Source organism: Patella vulgata, chromosome 2 (assembly GCF_932274485.2).
Source record: "Patella vulgata chromosome 2, xgPatVulg1.2, whole genome shotgun sequence".
Lineage (NCBI taxonomy): Eukaryota > Metazoa > Mollusca > Gastropoda > Patellidae > Patella > Patella vulgata.
In genome coordinates this window covers 46238876-46259968 of record NC_065880.2, presented here as the reverse complement: position 1 = coordinate 46259968, position 21093 = coordinate 46238876, and the positions used below count along the sequence as shown (strand labels likewise).

Sequence of the window (21093 nt, the reverse complement as noted above, 5' to 3'; positions counted from 1 at the left end):
TGTTATAGGAAGCGCAAGCATACACTTCACCCCACTGACTGGGACTTGAATGTTCTAAATTGCACAAGAAGTGTATCTAATTACAAAATGTGTGTAAAACTGCTTATCAAAAATACCGCGATAAACAAACTGTCGCCATAACCTGACAATTATAATCATATTTATAACCTTTCCCCATATCGTTATCCATATCAGTCTAAACTTGACACAATACAACTCAACAACGCAAGCAGCCATAACAAAGGGGCGCGTATCCGTTTCACGAAATGGCTGAGCAACTGACGGACGAGCAGATTTCTCAACTCAAAGAAACGTTTGCAGCATTTGACGAGAATGGAGACGGGGTCATAACAACGAGTGAATTGAGTAAAGTTTTGAAATCAATTGGGCAAAATCCAACCGAAGCTGAGCTGAAAGACATGATTAACGAAGTTGATGCTGACGGTGATGGGACAGTAGATTTCGATGAATTTGTCTCCATGATGGCAAGAAAAAGGAACGATAGGGATACTCAAGATGAACTTTTTACGGCTTTTTGTCTTTTCGACGAGGATAAAGATGGCTATATTAGTATTGATGAAATGAGACTCGTTATGAAGAAACTTGGTGAAAATTTAACTGACGAGGAAGCGCATGATATGATAAGATTGGCGGATTTAGACGGGGATGGAAAAGTTAATTATTCTGAATTTGTGAAAATGATGACAGACAAATAAATGAACATATTGTTGTTTGGGGTAAATTCCGTGATATACATATTTTGTATTATGTTTACTGTGTTTAATGTAGATACAAGTTATCTGTGAACATCATTGCTAATTTAAACATCATTTATACAATCATGTAGGCTACATTTCATGTAATTTCAAAAGGTGTTTACAGTGCAATTGTTTTTTTTTATCTCAACGTATTATGTAGTCTAGGTTCTATTCAAACATATATTCACAAAGTCTAATCTGTTTGTACTACTTTGATTATATATGCCATAAAGATTAATCTATTTGTGTGAATAAATACGAAACTAGTTTAGATCCGATTAGTTCAGAGGTAGAGACATTGCTTATTAAAATATAATTATACTAAAAAATGTGTGAAATATTTTGTTTTTCATTTGGGGTTGCCCCCCCCCCCCCCCAATTACTTTTTTTTTTATTATTTTTACAAAATTGCGTATACAAATATTACTCGACTGCTCTTTCTTATTACTAATCTCTTCATTATCGGAATTTACACTGAATGTGACGTCATTTCAGGCAATCAAAACAACCCAGGCAGTTTTTATTCATTCGATTATAAGGGAAACCCCCTGCAATTGTTGAGCCCTGTCGATTGTGTTTTGCAACGCTAAAGACACATTATGCGAGATTTAGAGAAGGAGCTGGCCGTTCTTGCTTTAATAGTTAAACGAAAAATATGTAATGAAAAAAATGATAATATATTGAAAATTTCAGCCAAATTTTTAAGAAATATTTACAGAGTGCAGTACAGTATATACTCTCGATTTTCATATGACTACCATTGTCATGATAATACATAAAGTCTCGAATGTCAGTCCTTTTATCAGCAGTCTGGCATTAGCATTTAACGCATTGTCTAATCCCCCCAATATCAACATGTAAGCTATCCGATGGTTCAGCTCTCGCTTAATTGCATCTTTAAGCCCCTATTAGTAGATCATATATTTGTATGATATTCGTGGACTATTATATTATCTCCCCAACAACTTAAACAACTTTAAACTTCAAGGGAGTCGCGGTGGCTCATTGAGTAAGAAGCTGGTTCGTTATCCCCACTAGAGTCTAGGGTTAGCCCCACAACATATTCCGGCGTGATTTCCCGTTGTTGGTGGTGTTGGACGGAGGGTTGGAATTCGAAGTAAGTATAGGGCATAGAGCCGCTGTCCGGGCTAAATTTCCCTCATAGAACACTTCATGGCGTATGGCCGTCTTTACAGGCCAGTCGGTGCAGAAAAGTAACACGTTAAACCCCGTTTTATTTCAAACCTTATATCTTTAACTGCATGTTTCATCTTCTCAACAAAATGTTCACATCATTTCAAGTATATAGGACATGTAGTACAGTTTCCTGTCATGTGATATATAAAATAGTAGACCCCAGAGAAGAAAAGCCAGAGGCAAATCATCTAATAGAATTTTTATTTAAAAAAGGAGTGATGTCATCAATATTTTCCTGTCATTCTTTTGTTATACTTTATCACACAATGTTGATCGTGTGGACAGAAATGCCTAACGATGTTTTATACAGATAATTCATCGTCTGAACGGGGCTTAAGTCTTTGCATAATTAAAGAAAAACTGTGCCTTGCAATGGTAAACGGTAGCTTTTACTAAACGGTTGTTAAATCTGCATGTAATTTCGCTCAACACACATTTTAAACTGAACGAATGTTATTTAGATTAGGTTGATACAGGACAGGGGCGGATCTAGGAATTTTGGAAAGGGGGGGGGGCGCTGCAAAATGAATGGCATTGACTGCGGAGACGGGGCACGCCGCTGTGGGGGGGGGGGGGTCCCCAAGAAAATTATCCGTCATTTCCTTGCATCTGTAGCCATTCCAAGAGCTATTTCCCACACTGGTGTGTTTGAGTCGATGGTTTGAGTCATTTGGGATCCCTACAACGGGTTGGGAACGGACATATTTGAGTCTGAGAAAAGGCACTTTCAGCAGTAAAAAAGGGCACTGTCGAAAATTAGGGGGGGGGGCGCCCCTCGCGCCCCCCATTGAATCCGCCTCTGCAGGAGATAGTTCTATGTGAATAATCATTAAACTACCACATGGTCATGAGGCATACAGGTTTTATTTCGACAGAATTAATGCAACACTATACTGCACCCACTAAAAACCCCAACTGATCCGTAATCTTTCAAGTGCAACTTTATCGATAATGATATGTATTTTGTTAACGACTATGATAATAGATTTGTTGATGACCTTGATGTTATAAAGTTGGCGTCATTTAGTTCTTGCGGAAATTACGAAGATATGGTGTAGATGCTACTATATGATTATGATGGGGGATAACATTATCCTGGTCCCTGGCTGCCGGTCCAATAAACGTATAAGATATTATTATTACTTCGTTTCATTTAAATTTCTTAACCATAGAACAAAAGAGACAAAATATCGATGAAGTAATATTATTCCCCGCATATGTCGCGTTAATCTGTTTCACACAGAGGATTACGAAAGTCTTCTAATAATGTCTCTGTAAAAGATGACTGCCTTTAACACGTGGCGTCACATCACGGGGCGTCAATCATTGGCTCAATGGCGCGTGCATTGTTTACATAAGACGTTACTTGTTCGGGCAGAATGGTGCCTTTTATTAATTTAATACCCATTTACACTAAATAGGAAATAATTGTTACCTACAAATACTTCAAACGTCTTTATTTATTTTTTTAATACATAAAAAAAATGTTTTGGAATTTAATTTGTCGGAGGAAAAAGGTAATATTTGTGGCTCCTTAAGTAGCATCGATAACACCCTTATCAGTGTGATAACGCATATAAATGAAACGACGTTTAATGTTTGTTTACGGACAACGGCGTTCCCACACTGATCAGCAGTGAATTTTCGCTAGGCCTCTACATTCACTGATAAGGATGACATCGATTCGACTTAATGACCCAGAAATATTAACTTTTTTCTTGCGACAAATTAAATTCTAAAACATTTTTTTTTGTGTATTAGAAAAATAAATAAAGGCGTTTGACGTACGTGTGGGTAAAAATTATTTTCTATTTAGTGCAAATGGGTATTAAATGAGTAAAAGTCTCCATTCTGCCCGAGCTAGAACGTCTTATGTAAACAATGCACGCGCCATTGAGCCAATGATTGACGCCGCGTAATGAGACGTCTCGTGTTAAAGGTGGTCATCTTTTAAAGAGATATTAGAAGACTTTCGTAATCCTCTGTGAAACAGATCGCGGCGTTCCGCGTTACCGCTTCAATGTGTCAAGGGTCCTTTCACATGCACACCAAGATGTACACAGGTGGACACCGGTTTTTGCACCATCCGGGCCACTAGACGCTGTTTCTTGCCAGGCCCTCCGTTCTGCACCACTGACGAAGGAAAACTACGTCGAGGATAACCTGATTAGGAAGGTTTTCGACCCTTTTTCATCTATTTCATGGTACCGCGAAGTACAAATAACAAAGGTAGTTCACGCCAATTAAAGGGGAGTAACTACGACGAAAACAATGTCCAATCCAACCGATGAGTCAATTATAAAGAAAGTTTAATTTCCGTGTATTATTTGAGGATCTTTGATAAAGTTGACTTCAAATTATAAACATTTTTAGGAAGATGAGCAAAAGAATTAAATATGCTTTATGTAGTCGTGTCTCGTCGTAGGTCAATTATGGCTGGAAATCATTATAATTTTTTTTTTAAAAAAACATATTAATATGTATAGAATGATTTTTTTACACTTTAATAAATAAATAAATTATTAAAAATTATTAATAACAAACATAGGGTGGGAGGGGGGCGGTAAATAATTGCACACGATAGGTTGTTAACAGTGGTGTATGCAGGATTTTCAAATGATAGGCGAAATGGAGTTAAATTATAAGACTATTGAGAGAATCCTAGTTGGTGGGCTGAAGAGCCAAGTGATCCAAATACCGACTTTACTGTTTTGAGTAAATGAAGTTTAAAGTTTAACTGTAAACTTCATTTACTCAAAGCTAAACTATAAGACTGATTTTCTAAATTATTGGAGGGTTGATAGAATATAATAAAGTGTACCTTTGAAACAGATTCTCGATTGCATTCGTTGCCATGGTAACATTTTTACGGCCATTTGACATCCACTTAGATCACTTTGCCGTGTACATATAAAGATTTTAATATATAAGTTTTTACCCAACCAATTTTGTAAATGATCTAAGTAGACATGGATTAATCTTTCAGAAAGTCATAATAGAATTTCGGTTTTGAAAATATTTAGATCAGTAAATGTTACTTTAAATATTAACACATTGGCGTGTACGTAAGAGATCCCTTGACAGTTGAAATTCGGTATAAGATTAGGCCGTAGTGCCGCTGTCCGGGCAAAATTTCCCTCATGGTGTATGGTGTATGCCCGTCTTCATTAGCACAGTTCGGAGCAGAAGAGTAGGACGTTAAACCCCATTTCATTTCATTTTGACACGATAAAATCCAAAATCTATTTCGGGGCATACACACATGGGGGACTAACTTAATTTACTTGAAATTTGGACTTGGATCACTTGGTATCCCTCCAATAATAGTATTATAGAATTGGGTCCTCTATATATCCACTTCATTTATGTCATTGGAACATTACAGGGAGGAGGTGGAGTGGCGGGGGGGGGGGGGGGTCGCACAGACACCCAAACCCGTTTTAATCCGCAACTGTTTAAGATTGGAACGCGACTAATATAATGTACATATATGTATAATATATATATATAAATACAGAAAAAAACCGGAAATGATTACGCTCCTTGGGTTTTTTCGCCCACACGTATTTTTATTAGGAGCGCTTTTGGGGCATTTATACCATTTTCCATTATACAAATATAGGAGTACATGGGTTTACGCATATGTATTTCTACTGTATTATCAATTCTATGATGACCGATCAGTTTCATTTAAAACAATTGATTAATGGACCTTCCATTGTTCTTGTCTATTCTTGTATAGAACCATAACGAGTATTCCATTGTTCCACATTTACTCATCATTTTCACCTTTTGATGAATAGTCTACATCTTCTATTGTCCTTCACTATTATTGGATATTTATCTAAGTATATACGTTGCTAGAAAACATGGTAATAAATATTGTGTCCCAGTGGTATGTTTGAATGACTGTAACTATTCTACCGTATATATTACCTTCGTTATATATCAAAGAAAGTGGCGATAACCCAGGGGCAATTTCTTTGTCTGTGTATTTTTGTATTATCTTTCAATAAATGTATATAACTGTGATAGCTAGTATCATATTCTATCATAATATATAAGATATTCAAACTGCTACATTATTTTATTTTTGCATCATTAAATATTTAAATTTATCCGACTATGTAAGGTTTATCTCTTCTAAAGTATATATAGTCATGAATTTGCTAGGAAATAATTAATAGATTCCGGTAATGCATTACACGATAATATGACCCGTATTTTGACTTTTAAATACTCCCCACCCCCTCGTTTAATAGAGTTTATTATGAAGTACAGATTCGATCATTTTTTAACATACGTAAATATGAATATGCCAGAATATAATTTACATGTTTGAAAAGGGAAATAAACATACTTTCCAAAAGTATTTGTATGGTAAGCCAACTTATTGTATGGTGACTTATTGTATGCTAGGTTGATGTCGGCAAAACAAAAAAAAAAGTTGCCGAGTGAACTAATTTGCATACTGGATTGATTTCGTGTGCTATGTAATAACGTACGATGCAAAAGACAAATGTTGAAGGAGAAAATACATTGTGCGAGAGTCAAATCATCCTCGGTATCCATTGTGTTCTCATCCCGTTCTATTCCACTATACCCTGGGTTAATCCATAGGGTTTCCACGATTTCAAATTATCTACCCTGGCCTTGATTGTAGCTAAAGTCTACGAACCAATCAAGAAACAGTTTACAAACCAGTCGTTTCTCCTTCGTTTTTATAAGGGTAGATAACCATTATCAAAATCTGTAGTATGTTTCGCTGATTTCAAATACGTTTAACATCTATATGTTTGACTTTTGTTATTAGTATCCGTTCTTTGTCTTAAATGTTTCATTCTGTTATGTTTATTATTATTGAACTACATATATACTTGACAATTTGATTCACAATAACTTGTCTACGATATCACGTGGACGTAAAATTCCGGGAACGAACGAACGATTTTAATAAAACTCTTGAAACTACGTACATATATATATAAACGTCCGATCTTCGTTAATATAATATTATATAATTTGTTGTTAAATAAATACGCATTTAGAATAATTTCTCTCGTTTAGGCTAACTCATCACCTTGTCCGATGAGAGTTACTTCCCTTTGCCAGGTTCCTTTTCAATTAACGATTTATGGGATTGGTCGATAAAAATAGCACAGTCATCAAGTGCGGATAACTTGATAACGTGCCCCCCCCCCCATTATATAAAACCTGGGGTTAGTGGAGTAGAACAAAATGAAACCACTGGGGATACCGAGGATGGTGTCAGAGTTCAAAGTTTAAAGTTCTGAGTCACTTTAAATGTTTGTCGTGTTGTTGAAATTTTAAAAAAGTCTATTGTGAAATGTTGAATGTCAAAACTGCAATGTGAAAGCGAAAATATTAAGCATATTAAGTATTATTGAATTGGTTATATCACAAAATGAATTATACGTAGAACACATGTAATTTGACAGAAGTCCAGATGCCAATTTACGCGATGTAATAGAGCTAATTGTTTTTACAAGACATTTTACATTTGTCTTGGTGCAATTTACATGTTACGTTCAGCTTTTGCACCATAGGAGATGTAAAAGCACTACAACAACATAGCACTGACTTTTGACTCAAATCCCCGCCATACAGCTGGGACACTTGTCCAGGGGCCCAGAGCCTAGAGGCGCTAGGTGGTATGCCGAGTAATGTTTTAAAAAAAAATTGTTGATATAAATTAATAAAAAAAAATCCAACAAGTTACTTGATCGTAAAGTAGAAGAAAGCCGGTGACATTTCTCAATGTGGGTTAGTTGCGTGGGCAGGATTAGAATCGGTTTATGCCAGTCACCCTTTTTAAAATTGGTAAATTAAAAACTATAAGTTACCATCCCGGGCCTTACCGCCGTGGGGCCCCGGTCCTTCCTCGTTCCGTCAGGGTATCCGCATATCCGGGCCCCAGCATGTAATCGGGGCACGGGGCCTATCCCGGACCAGTATATAAACGCTACAATAATTGGGAGCGCGCCAGTTCAAAATTTCACTCAGTTTATTTTATGTCCGACTTGTTATTCATATCAGGGATGTCATTAAATCTTAATATAGGCTAGTTCTACAGCGATTAATTAAAATAAACCGTTATCTACACACACCTTTAAGACCAGTTCTGTGGAGACCAGGAGACCATGGTTGAGTAGCCTATAATTACTTTCTTGACATTGTTATTTAGCGACAGTCTGAAGACCCTTTTAAAGGTTTTCACAAAGTCAAGATGACGCAGAAAACGTCGCGATCTATTTAGAACGCCCTTCTTGTGATGACTTTGCGCTTAAAGGAGAACGAATTAATTTCGTCAAGTGTATAAGGAACTACAGATTATTTCTAGACCAGTGATAAAACCAAATAACCAAGTATCATGGCTATTAGAACATTAACCTTACACACCCACCCCCTTCGCCCCTCCCAGCCCCATAGTTTCTATTCTTGTGAAGAAACCGTCAACTTTCAGAAAGTAAACGACTTCGTAAACACAAAACCCTTGCAAAATGACCAAACCGAAGAAATATAATTCCCAAGAAACTTCCTGAGTTCTGTATTTATATTGATTGACAGATAGAGTAAACTTTGTAGGCCTAACTATAATTAAATACACGTGCCCGCCCTTTTTAAAATGTCACCAACTTTGGAAAAACATAAATAAAAACGATTGCCTTTTGGTATTTCAGAAACTTGTCGAGTGGCAATTAAATGTCTTTAATAATGTTTGTGTCATTTGTCGATATGGCTACTTTCACGGAGCTCTTTTGTTAAAGTAACAAATTAAACTGTCATTACTTGTGTCGTAAAAGGTTCCATGCGAAACTGATTGTAATTGCTATAATATAAGTCTAAAACATATGTCGTTGTTGTGAAGTGACAAAATCATTAAATGCTGCAATGCGGCTGATTTCCAAGGCAACGCGTCACAGTTGAGTTGCCCAGCAGTCGTTATAAAAATGAAATGGGGAAGAAGCAACTCCAAATCATTAAATTGATACAGTCCGTACCTTAGTATATAGCAGCGCATCTCATTGATTTGTTTTCATCAATTTCCGGTTTGCCACAAACTTCATAATGGCTGATCAACTAACAGAAGAACAAATTGCTGAATTTAAAGAAGCTTTCAGTTTATTTGACAAGGATGGTGATGGAACCATTACTACCAAAGAATTGGGGACAGTTATGCGGTCACTGGGACAAAATCCAACAGAAGCAGAACTTCAAGACATGATTAACGAAGTTGATGCTGACGGTAATGGAACGATCGACTTTCCTGAATTTTTAACCATGATGGCAAGAAAAATGAAAGACACGGACAGTGAAGAAGAAATTCGTGAAGCTTTTCGTGTTTTTGATAAAGACGGTAATGGATTTATCAGTGCTGCTGAATTACGACATGTTATGACAAATCTTGGTGAAAAATTAACAGACGAGGAAGTAGATGAAATGATTAGAGAGGCTGATATTGATGGTGATGGACAAGTCAATTATGAAGAGTTTGTAACCATGATGACCAGCCGATGAACTGTGTGAAATTTAGTTTGTGACACACTCGGGACAATGCATTTTGACTTAGATATCTCTTTTCTTTTGGTTGGTGATACGTTCTTATTTTTTAAAAAAAAACTATAGGCCTAGATCTATGTCAATTTTATTTATTCTGTTTGGGTAAAAAGTACAGCGATTCTCGACAATAAAATGCCGTCCATCAGGAATCATGCGTTGTGAAAACAAGAATTGAAATGTTTCTGTATCAACTTTTGTTCGCGAGTTTCGACAACGACAATACTTTACATTACGTAAAATGGATTGGTAGCTCTCTTTTAACACAGGAGAATGGACAATGACTGAGATGAGTTTCCATTAGCGCCAGACCAAACGATGAAAACCGTGGTTATACTTGAATTTGAAAAATCATCGCTAGTTTGAAAATGGAGCAAAAGTCGTGTTTGGACGGCTCTAATAGTGACACGTGTGCCTACATCTGTTACAATAATGAAAGTTTATTTGAGATTTTTCTAAATATTCAACGATTTCTTTGTTATTATGAATCCTTGTGTTGGCAGATTAGATTGTTGAACCTTCTTCAATTATGTACGCGGCTTTATTATTATATTTATCATACAAATCCAATTCTTATACCATTTCACTATTAAATTATTATTATTATTATTTATTCTAAATTCTTTGTTGTTGTCAAGTTCTGTGTCTAAACAGACGAGGTATTGACGTTTGTCGTCTTTTTGGGTTTATACAAATATTGAATCTAGAGACGAAAAAACATTCCCACAAACACAAAGTAATTTGTTAAATGTTCACGTTCTATTATTCGTTGTCAGGACTTGCTGCAGAATCGTTCTTCTGTGCACATTACCATAAAATCCATTAAGCATGCAAGCGATTTCCAAATATAGTCTTTTATTTGATGTGTGGAATTCGTTGAATACAATAAGCACGAATAGTGATAAGATTGGAATATACTATTATCGATTAAAATGGCAAGGTATTGTCTGCCCGTACATGTAATAAACATAGAATCGATTATTAAAGAAATGCCGCTAATAATATGAATGATAATTGGTGCAAGCTAATGACAAACTCATTATTTAATGGCCATCAGCGTAATTAATAACGATTTTCAATAATCAACGGGTCATAGGAAGAAAATATCATTGGTTTCAACCAAGTAACTCTTACCTTATGCAATATTCATAATCAGTGTCCCCACCACATTAGGCCTATATTATTATTCTGTAAAATCTCACAATTAATTAAGTTTATGACACCTGGGGATCGATATTTTTATGAAAAATTACATCAGCGCACATCTGCGAAAGTGTTAAAGGTCTGTGCCGTTCCAAAATAAAGCAAACTGATCGTTGCGTTTGCTGTGAAGTTCTTTGTCATTGCCCCAGTCCAATTAGACTACTTTATATGTCTTATTCCATTTTGTTGTTGTTGGAAAACCGAAGAATACGGCTTCTTTTTTTGCTGTTACATAGAATTGTAGATGGTACAAGGGCTGTGTTATAGTCAGTCTATTTTTGCAAAATTTTCTCTGTTGCTTCAACATTTCTTTATAAGGCCGTCTTACAATGCATTACTGTGTGTTGTCAACGATATCACCCCTGGTAGAAGTGGACGTAAAACTCTAGTAACTAACTAACTAACTAACTGCATACTGTGGAACAATATCGGTATATCTGGAACTGTTCCAGAGATCGAGTTAACTGAATTGACAAATAATAATTTGTGTAAAGAAACAAATTTATTGTGTCAGTAAAGAAATTAAATGTAGATTTTAGGATGGTAACATGTCACATTTCATAGAAATATGAAATTTGTAGTTTTATTTAGGAATCGTTCTATTTAGAATTTTATTATTAAAAATCCAGGAAAGTCCCTAGTTCCCCGTAAAACCATTACCTGATTTAGAAATCTTCACGACTGACTGGACACTGTAGACATACATTATCCTCCACTATACTGGTAATCTTGCCATGCCAAACTTACGCTGTCTGTCTACAGACACGAAGCTGGTTAACCGACAATTTAATTCCTACATCGACGTTTTTATTCGAAAACATCAGGCCCCAAGTTCACAAAGCATTCTCAGACTTAAGTTGAAAATTTACTCAACTTTCGATCACTGTTTATAAGAAATATCTTTGATCCAGAAACACAAAACTTTGCACATAGTTCCTTATTGATGTATTTGATACATTAAAACAACAACAGTTTTATAATGTGCTATATTTTGGTTACAATAAGCTGAGCAATTTTGAGTAAATTCTTGACTTAAGTCTGAGAATGCTTTGTGAACTCGGGGCCAGGTATACTTCAAGAATACTGAGAAGTATTTATTCCGCTTGGAAATTGAAACGGTTTATATTAAGTCTGTGTGTGTATTCGTCAGATGTAGAATGGATTACAACCACTATATAATATTTGAATATGGTGGACATTCAGGACAGAGATCTATTCTCAAAGTAGATAGTTCTCTGTGTGCAGAATGGAGTGTAACCAACCATATTAACAAACTTTTACTAATAGGTCAACTCAAAAGAACATCGACAACTTGTGAGCTGTGGGTAATGTTTAATAGGGCCGGGAAGACTCGCATAAAAACCTATTTTAGCGGGGTTTTTTTATTTTGTTTTTTTTTTGACATCTTATGATTTATGAATCCCACAAATATAATAATCGGTCAGTGGTTAAGACGCTCAACATTGAGACATTGTACTCTAGTCAACGAGTAGGTGTAAATAAGCTATTATAAGAATTGTGACAAAACTTACATTGTTTTAAAGAACAAAGTCGTATTTTAGATATAGATAAATATTAAGTATATTATTTAGTAATTTCCTTGTGACATATTTTACATACAATCAACACAATCATTTGGCTAAAAGGAAATCTCCACTAAATATACCGCGTAAAAGCAAAAGAGGTAAATAGGTGAAAAAAATAGCATTGTTTACGTATAAAATATAAGAAAAGAGTTTTAAATCGTTTGTTGTTAGTTTGTTATTGAGAGTAGAAACACACTGTTAGTTTTATATCTCAGTTATTGAGAATCGATAACACGACGAACGTGATAGATACTCCCAAGTAAGAAAAAATAAGATGATAGCTTCGCTGTTTCCGTTATGAATATCAACAGATAGTAACGTCAGTATCAAATACGGGAAAATACATAAACCACAGCTGAGAATTTACCTGAACTATAAATAATGTTTCATTATTTTAGCAAAGCCTGGTTAGAATATGTTGCATACACTTCAGTTGCAGATTTATTTAACCTTTCCCGTTTCGATCCGTAGAACTTACAATAAAGATTTTCTGAATTTTAGGCAAGGTCAGACATTGAATTACACTGTACAGCGCAGAGCACCTCAGAATTCGATGAGCAACTGTGATGGAGGATTGCAACGCTGTTATTTTTTAACTTGTGTTGTTCACTTATCACCTATTATGTTACTGTTCAGACCATTAAGCATATGCTGTCCAATTACCTATATCGTGAGAATTCATTAAGAAGTATCGGCTTTCTCGACATTAACTATAAATATTTTATTCTTAACCAGACCAGTTGTCTGTTGACTAGATCAAATAGTCAATGATACTTTATCTAAGTGAACTTTTCTACAATAGTTATAAATAATTAACATTCTTATATCTTTCTGATATGATTTTACATCTTAAAAGTGACACTGAAAAATATTAATATGATTTTGTTTTCTTGAAACAAAACAGCGAATAATAGAATGTTCATTCTTTCAAAATCTATATAAAGATATAAAAAATAATATACAAGAGTATATAAAAATGAAAATGAAAATATTGGCATGAAAATGCAAATGGCCGTAATTCAATTGTTTCCACTTTGACCCGTTGTTTAACACCTTGAATAAATGGCCGTCAATAGCAAAATGTGACCGACAAGGGACTATTTGTATAGATAGATATGGATAAACATATAAAAAATTTGACAAAAATATGACAAGATTTTGGTTATTTGGAATTTCGAAAAGGGGCTTAATACCGACAAGGAGGAAACCTTAGCTTACACTGGATGAAATATTTTTTAAAACCCACAGAGAAGAATCAAGAATGTGTGATAGATAGACATATCATGTGAGTCTTATAAAAAATCAAAAGTTATGTGGGTTGTAAGAGTTCATGCCTCAACAAATCATCTTTTTTCACCAATCCAAATGTTACAATCACAAATTAGGATCAAGATAGTAAATAAACTTACTGACATGAAGCAATCTAAGATAGATCTATAGTATACTTATATCATATGTAATTAATGGTTACCTTTCGATAAATATTAATCGAGATGCTTCAAAATAACAAGAGATTGCCTTGCAAGATACGCCCACATTTTGCAAGAGATGGGCAGAGACCAAGCTTTCAAAAAAAAAAAAAAGATTTTTCGTACAACCATGAGCCATAATCCAGGAATTTACGATCCGATACGCTCGAGTATCAAAAGGAACACAGATTTTTGGGATATAAACATATTTTTAAGTTTAATCAAAATCGGAAAAAAAGGACCTTTGGAGTGTCTACAACCTTGGTACTACATACTTTTACATTATTTTCGTACATGGAGCGATCATTTTGTCGGGCAGTTTCGGTCCGTTTTTCACGAAATTCGAACTGAACCGTCATCATTGTGTAACGGTGATGTATTTGAACGGTTTTTAAAATCGGATAAAACTTGTGACCCCTCGAGATACCACAATAACGGCTTGCATGATGTAATGTATGCACTATGCAGCCAACCCGAGACAATCAATTTTGCGTCGCTTTCTCAAATTTTCAATTATGCAATGTCAATCTTTTATGAAATCATTTGAATTTTGAATATGATGTCTAGAATATCTTTCCTTGTCGGTCACTTTTTGCAATACTTTGGGTGTTTTTGACAAATAAAACTCTCGTTCTTGTTGGTGATCAGCACGGCCGATAATTTGGATTTGGATGTTAGAGTAGCCTATGTAGGATACAAACAGAATTGGTACTGAATCTTGAAGTAACCAAAATTCGGATGTGGGTGTTAGTATAACAGAATTAGTCCAGGATCTTGCAATAATCAAAGTTCTAATTTGCCACAACCTATTTTAACTTATGTCACACATGTTTATGTCCTGTCTAAGAATATGGCATTTTAAACAAAACATGTCTACTCTTGAAGTTTTTCATAGTTTCATCAGTCAACTTTTCCTTTAAGGTAATTGTTTGGTTGACATTTACTGTCATACATTATAAAACATAGTGTATTACATATGGTTAATGTAGCATGTCTTCTTCTATAGAAATATACAACAAAGGGTGTATATTATACCATTGTAGTTTATCTACTATTGTTTAATATAGATGTAAATCTATCAGATATATCTTCCAGTAGAGAATCAGCCCGTGCTGAAATATTCAGCTGATCTATAACATGATTTAGAAGACTTCTAACTAGCCATGATGCTCCTAATTCAAATGGAGACTGTAATAGAAAATTAAAGTAAATATTAAGACATATTCATCAAAACACTTTCTTTTAGAAAAATTCAGGCAATGGGCGTTTATGAAATAAATTTGCCGGTTATCTGGTCAAGTTTCAATAAATTGGCTATTTTTTAAAAAAAACAACAACCCAAAACCGCATTTCGTCAGCATACACCGCAACGATATTAGTCTCGGGTGGACTTTTGTGCCAAGTTTCAGTACAGTGTTTTTCGACAAACTTGCCCTATTCCTCGCAGTGCTTCGTTTGATTAGAACTAATCGCAATTTCTGGACCATTGCTTCGAGAATATGAAGTAGGGCTAATAATATTATTGTACTAATATGTAGAATATTTATACAAGTTGTTGAAAATCTCTTTATAAGGCTTATAAAAGAATCTATGTAAGTATGGGGGGGGGGGGTACTATACTTTAAATAAAGGTAAATAATGCATGTCATATTATCATTATGGGTGTGAATCTACATCACTGACAGTTGAAGGTTTGCATTTAATGTTGTTATATTTATGCGTTAACAAACATTCTAACAATGCGAACGCCTTATCCTAGTTTATTATTCATAGCTTTGGTTGTAAGATAGACAGCAGTATACGCAATAGTTTACAAGTAAAGGGTTTAAAATCTCGTTAAAACTTTTACCATGAACAATTTGAGAAATGAAATGATGTTTATATTCTTACTTTTCTGCACTGACTGGGGTAATGAAGTCGGACGCTACGGCCTACTCTTATTTGAAATTCGAAGTGAAGGGTTTGTTTACGTGTAAGTCAATGTGTACACGGGACCCCAGTTGTTCGTTCATCCGAACGAGTTCAATTTGAGACGTACGCGCGGTTATTTTCTATTTACTATAGGCTAGATATAGAGGACGTTTGCCCAGTTGGAATGGGTTTACGTGCACTACGCAATGTGTACACTTCAAAAGCAGACCATCGGTTTTTTTTTTATGATCTGGGTGATACTGTTATCATTGCAAGTCATGAGTTCGACCTGAAGTTATTACGTGATGATGATTAGGATCACACGTCTAACCTCTCGGAATTTCCTATACTTCTAAGCGAATTGTTTAAATAAAAATGCATCATGGGTTAGTACCGAAATGGCCAGGTAAGTGGACGTAAGACACCTCAACGCCGTTTTACTGAATGGACATGGTTAGTAATAAACCGTACCCTAAAATTCACCGCCTTGCACTCGCTGCATACTAATCGAATGAACACACTTATTCAACACTTGTTTTTGAAAACTCTTTAAGATATTTTGAAGTGCAGGTGTTCTAACCAATGCAAAACGATCAATAAAATAATCCCTCCGAAACACTTTTCTTTGTTTGATCCTCTTCATTTTTTTGCCGATATTTTTTTTTCTCCAAATGGCAAGTAGCTAATATGTTAAATAGGGTAAAGTAATCCTAGTTTAAGAGGTTCAACAATGGTATCTTATCTAGATCCTGATTTGTATCGATTTACTCTAGAATAAATTTACATTGTGTTACTATCTTATAGCTATGCCCGAGGTCACGCATTCTTTTAAAAGATAACATTTTGGTTATGACCTAAAACATTTCTAGTTCAAACTTAATTCAAATCTATACGGAACATGAACTAAAAATTAAGTCAAACTTGGACTATGTAGATTGGGGAAAAAAATGAACACCCGTTACAACTATAGAGTGAGTACTTACCAGTTCACCGTAAAAACTCAGGGTTTTATTTAGGTCGTGGATATCGTGGGAATCTTTTGACAGTCTCATTGATAAATCGTGAAGATGTTGAGATAAATTAAAGTCGACTTCATTGAAACCCGGACGACTCCGGGGACTTATAATCTCATTTTGGAGATTCATTATTTCTTCTAAATATGTAGAATCGTCTTCAACCCAACTCAGGTCATTTTCATCTGACGTAAAACATTGCTTCGTCACTAAATTAGTTCTATATTCGTTGTTGAGTTCTGTTTTAAAACTAGAATTGGCACACGGTTGACCTATATCATCTTCATTAAGAACAGAATTAATGATCAACTTAGGAGATGCTGTCTTTTGGTCATCGGTTGTTTCTGGAGCTGAGTAAGGTATGCTCGGATAAATATTTTCAACGAGAATTTTTCCAGTCTCGTAAACATTCTCTATAACATTTTTCACATTTTCTTTAACTTCTACAGTTTTTGTGAAAATTATTTCTTTAACTGTCTGTGGTTCTGGCTTTTCAACCAAGATGTCACCATGTTCTCCAATGTCACATGATTCCGAGCCAATGGCTTCTGTGATATCAATAATTGGCGCCTTAAGTTTAATATTATCTGGTTCATTGAAATGAAGTCCATCGGGGATGGCAGGATCGATAGGTACGAATGTCTTATAGTCATAGATTTTTGGGGACACTTTCGATTGATAAAAACCTAACCCGTCTCCATCTTCGTCAATTTCATCATCACTCTCTTTATCATAACCATCACTGTCTTTATCATCACCATCACTGTCTTTATCATCGTCATCAGTGTCTTTATAATCATAACCGTATTCTTCATTACTATTTTCCTCGGTATCATCGTCGTGGTCCTCACTACTACTTTCCCAGCCTATATCAATAGATGGAGAAGATGTATCTGAAAGGTAAGTAGTGTTTGGAATTTTCCAAAGAGGAATAGTATACACGTGATTACCAATAACACAGACGTGATCATGATCGTGCTTATAGCAAGGCGTTTGAATACAGAGTAGAACGTCTAAAATTTCCCATGGGATATTCTCAGCGTCGTCAAGGTCGTACATTTTACCCTCTAAAGAAGCATTTCTGCTTTTTGGTCGTCTTAGAATTTCTAGACTGGATTTAGATATTTTCCGTACTGACCCACGGTATAGTTTGTTTCTGATTCTGAAGACATCACTTTCTATAGAATCTTTGGAAAAAATCTTATTGCCACCTTGGTTATGGAGTTGTCGCTCGATGAGGTGGGTGGGTATTGGCCTCTTCTTTTTCAGCCTATCTCTCCTCGATGGACTTATTGACTGGCGTTTCTGTCTTCTTAAAAGCACTTTTCGTGGTTCCTTACAAACTGGTTTATTTCTAGGCTTGTATGCTACACTCTTTATATGATCTGAAATAATAAAGCTTTAAAGCTGCAATTTCATATTTTTAAGTTATATTTTTAAAATTTATTAAAATAAAGCCTTAAAATAGATAGATGGTATCCATAAACCGTCCTACCTTGTAATCTATTATTCCTATAATTCACTATTGCCAGCTGAGAAATTGGCAAAAATATCATTTGCAACTTCAAATTCCAACGTTTGAAGGTAGCTAATGCATGGAGGCAATACGAAAACAAGGGAGGTAATTGTGTTATTATTTCCTGTGTCAATGATTTTTAAGGGTGGGAAATAATGCCCATGGTCGTATAATAGTGAGTTGATAACCTATTGAGCAAAAGACATAGAAATAATTATGTTTTGACTTTCTTAGAAAATATGAAATTCTCGCTTTAAGTTATCGTTTATAAGATGAAAACAAACTATATAATTATATTCATTCTCAATGGTAAACCTAGTGGACCTTTAGGTATAGTTTTAACGCCAAGTCATTGAAGTAGAAGGAGTTAAGGTGGCCCAGTGATTAAGGCACTGACTCACTAGCCAGGTCCGGGATTCGATCCTGGTGTTGGTCGAGAAAGTTTCCTGGAATTTTTCGGCGTGGTTTCCGAAAAATAAACACATAGGGCATTGAGGTTAGAGGGTTTCGCTCCGCGGGGTATTTTTACAACGCCATGGTCTATCATAACGAATTCTTTGAGAAGAAGACACATAATGAATTAAAGAGACCATTTGGGCTTTTGTTTTACTCACCCTCTTCATTACGCCATACATTACTAAGACAATATATAAGAGTTAATATAAACCCTACAAGGAACAAAAACCATGTTATTGTGTGTGTTTCCGACCCATGGAGCGGTAAGCTGTCGAAGATAAGTGACGAGTATATATCTGAAAAAAAAATACTAAATAACATAGAGAGCATTTTAAAACAGAAGAGCAAAAAAGATGTGGTTTATAGTCTACATAGGAGACCTTAAAAACGACCTCCAGCGTGATTCCAGCGTTCTGACAAGGGACAACGTTAGTCGTTCGGATGGGACGAAAAACCGAGACCCCATGTATACATTGGAGTACATGTAAAAGATCCATTGGCTGTTGGAATTCTATATAAGAGTAGGCAGTATAGTACCGCTGTCGGGGCAAAATTTCACTCATAGCACACTGTATGACGTATGCCCGTCTTTATTAGCCCAGCCGGAGCCGAACAGTAAGATGTTAAACCCCATATCATTTCATTTCATTTAACCACGACCAGTAATGGTCTAGAATCAAAACTTTACATGGGTCGTTGAGAGACTAAAATGCGCGCATGTGTTTTATATAATATGCATCATGCAAAGGGTGGGAGAAGTTTGCCTATGAGTCCTTTACGTGAATGTCCTTCCAGTTCCACAGACGCCTGCACCGAAAATTGGGAACGGGGCTTGAACATATAATCCAATTGTTATCGTTAAGAGATAACAGACTACATGAGTTTATTATGCAAATTTCAAATTGGAATTCTCGTTATGCACGATTCCATTTGTCAGTATCAAGGCAGGATATACGAGTCTGAGGTTTATTCCAGTAAATTGGATTAGATTTCGAGACATATTGCGATTAGAATCAATATGTGGTTCTGGTATGAGAATTGAATGAAAGTTTGCGAGAAGTTAACACAGAGACGTGTTGAAACAAGTCCAGTTTTATAACCAGAGATATTTATTGGAAAGCCAACAATATATTAACAGAAGAGTAACCAGATGTGACAACAACATATTGATTTAGATAAGCGATAAATAGCTAAGCCCACACTTATAAATTTCCTACTATGTGCTATTCTATTTGTAACAATAATATGGGCACCGTGATAATAAAAATACAATATCTTTCTGTGGTTTTACATCAACACAGTTTTGTCAGCATACACAAATACAATATTTATCGGAAAGACCGATTCTATACTATTTCAGCCTTCCCATTGTTCTATCTTCACTGTAGGCTATGTGATACTTAACAAATGTCCGATTTCCTAAGCTGATATCTCGTTTGTTCATCCTTTAGATTGACACGATCAATAGCCGATTGATGGTTTATATTATGTATGTTATGTATTGACATTATAACAATAACATCGTTTAAAATTTAGCCATAAATTATCCCCGTCGTGAAATACTTACCATGGTATACAATTTATTATGGGTGATTTATCTCATAACTTTCAGTAAAATAATAAGAAAGTAACATGTTTTTATAATTGTATTAGCAATTAGTGAACTTCGATAAATAACGAATATTACTAATTTGACGAACGATTTTGAAGTTGGTTTTAAGCAATCACAAAGTAAAGATATTTTCTGGGGTCTTTACTTTTATAGGATTCAACTAGTCTAAACTTGATTTATATGCTACTAGCAGGAGACCCGGCTTCGCTCGGGGGTCATAACTCCGAAACCGGAAGTGGTAGACTAACGCCACCTGGCCTATGTTACTCCCCGGTCCGAGCTACCCCTATACCCCAAATTTCAGACTCGGGCCAGACCTAGTGTAGCCGCCAACCCCGAACAGACCGGCTTCGCTCGGGGGTCATAACTCCGAAACCGGAAGTGGTAGACTAACGCCACCTGGCCTATGTTACTCCCCGGTCCGAGCTACCCCTATACCCCAAATTTCGGACTCGGGGCAGATGTAGCCGCTAACCCCGAACAGACAGAATTCGCTCGGGGGTCATAACTCCGAAACCGGAAGTGGTAGACTAACGCCACCTGGCCTATGCTACTCCCCGGTCCGAGCAACCCGTATACCCCAAATTTCAGACTCGGGGCAGACCTAGTCTAGCCGCCAACCCCGAACAGACCGGCTTCGCTCGGGGGTCATAACTCCGAAACCGGAAGTGGTAGACTAACGCCACCTGGCCTATGTTACTCCCCGGTCCGAGCTAACCCTATACCCCAAATTTCAGACTCGGAGCAGACCTAGTGTAGCCGCCAACCCCGAACAGACAGACAGACAGACAGAC

At 35.9% G+C, this 21093-nt stretch overlaps 2 protein-coding genes across 2 annotated transcripts; one reads left to right on the top strand and one right to left on the bottom strand.

Moving 5' to 3' along the window:
• Positions 1-58: 58 nt before the first annotated feature.
• On the top strand, positions 59-10153 carry LOC126811635 (calmodulin-like protein 3). Its single transcript, XM_050537420.2, has 2 exons — positions 59-510; positions 9049-10153. The coding sequence occupies exons 1-2, from the start codon at positions 267-269 to the stop codon at positions 9492-9494; spliced, it is 690 nt and encodes a 229-aa protein (XP_050393377.1). The 5' UTR covers positions 59-266; the 3' UTR covers positions 9495-10153.
• A 3168-nt stretch (positions 10154-13321) lies between these two features.
• On the bottom strand, positions 13322-18950 carry LOC126811632 (uncharacterized). Its single transcript, XM_050537416.2, has 3 exons — positions 18846-18950; positions 16686-18100; positions 13322-14979 (listed from the first exon to the last, which is right to left on the bottom strand). Exons 2-3 carry the CDS (start codon positions 17772-17774, stop codon positions 14836-14838), a joined length of 1233 nt encoding a protein of 410 aa, XP_050393373.1. The 5' UTR covers positions 17775-18100; positions 18846-18950; the 3' UTR covers positions 13322-14835.
• Positions 18951-21093: the final 2143 nt, after the last annotated feature.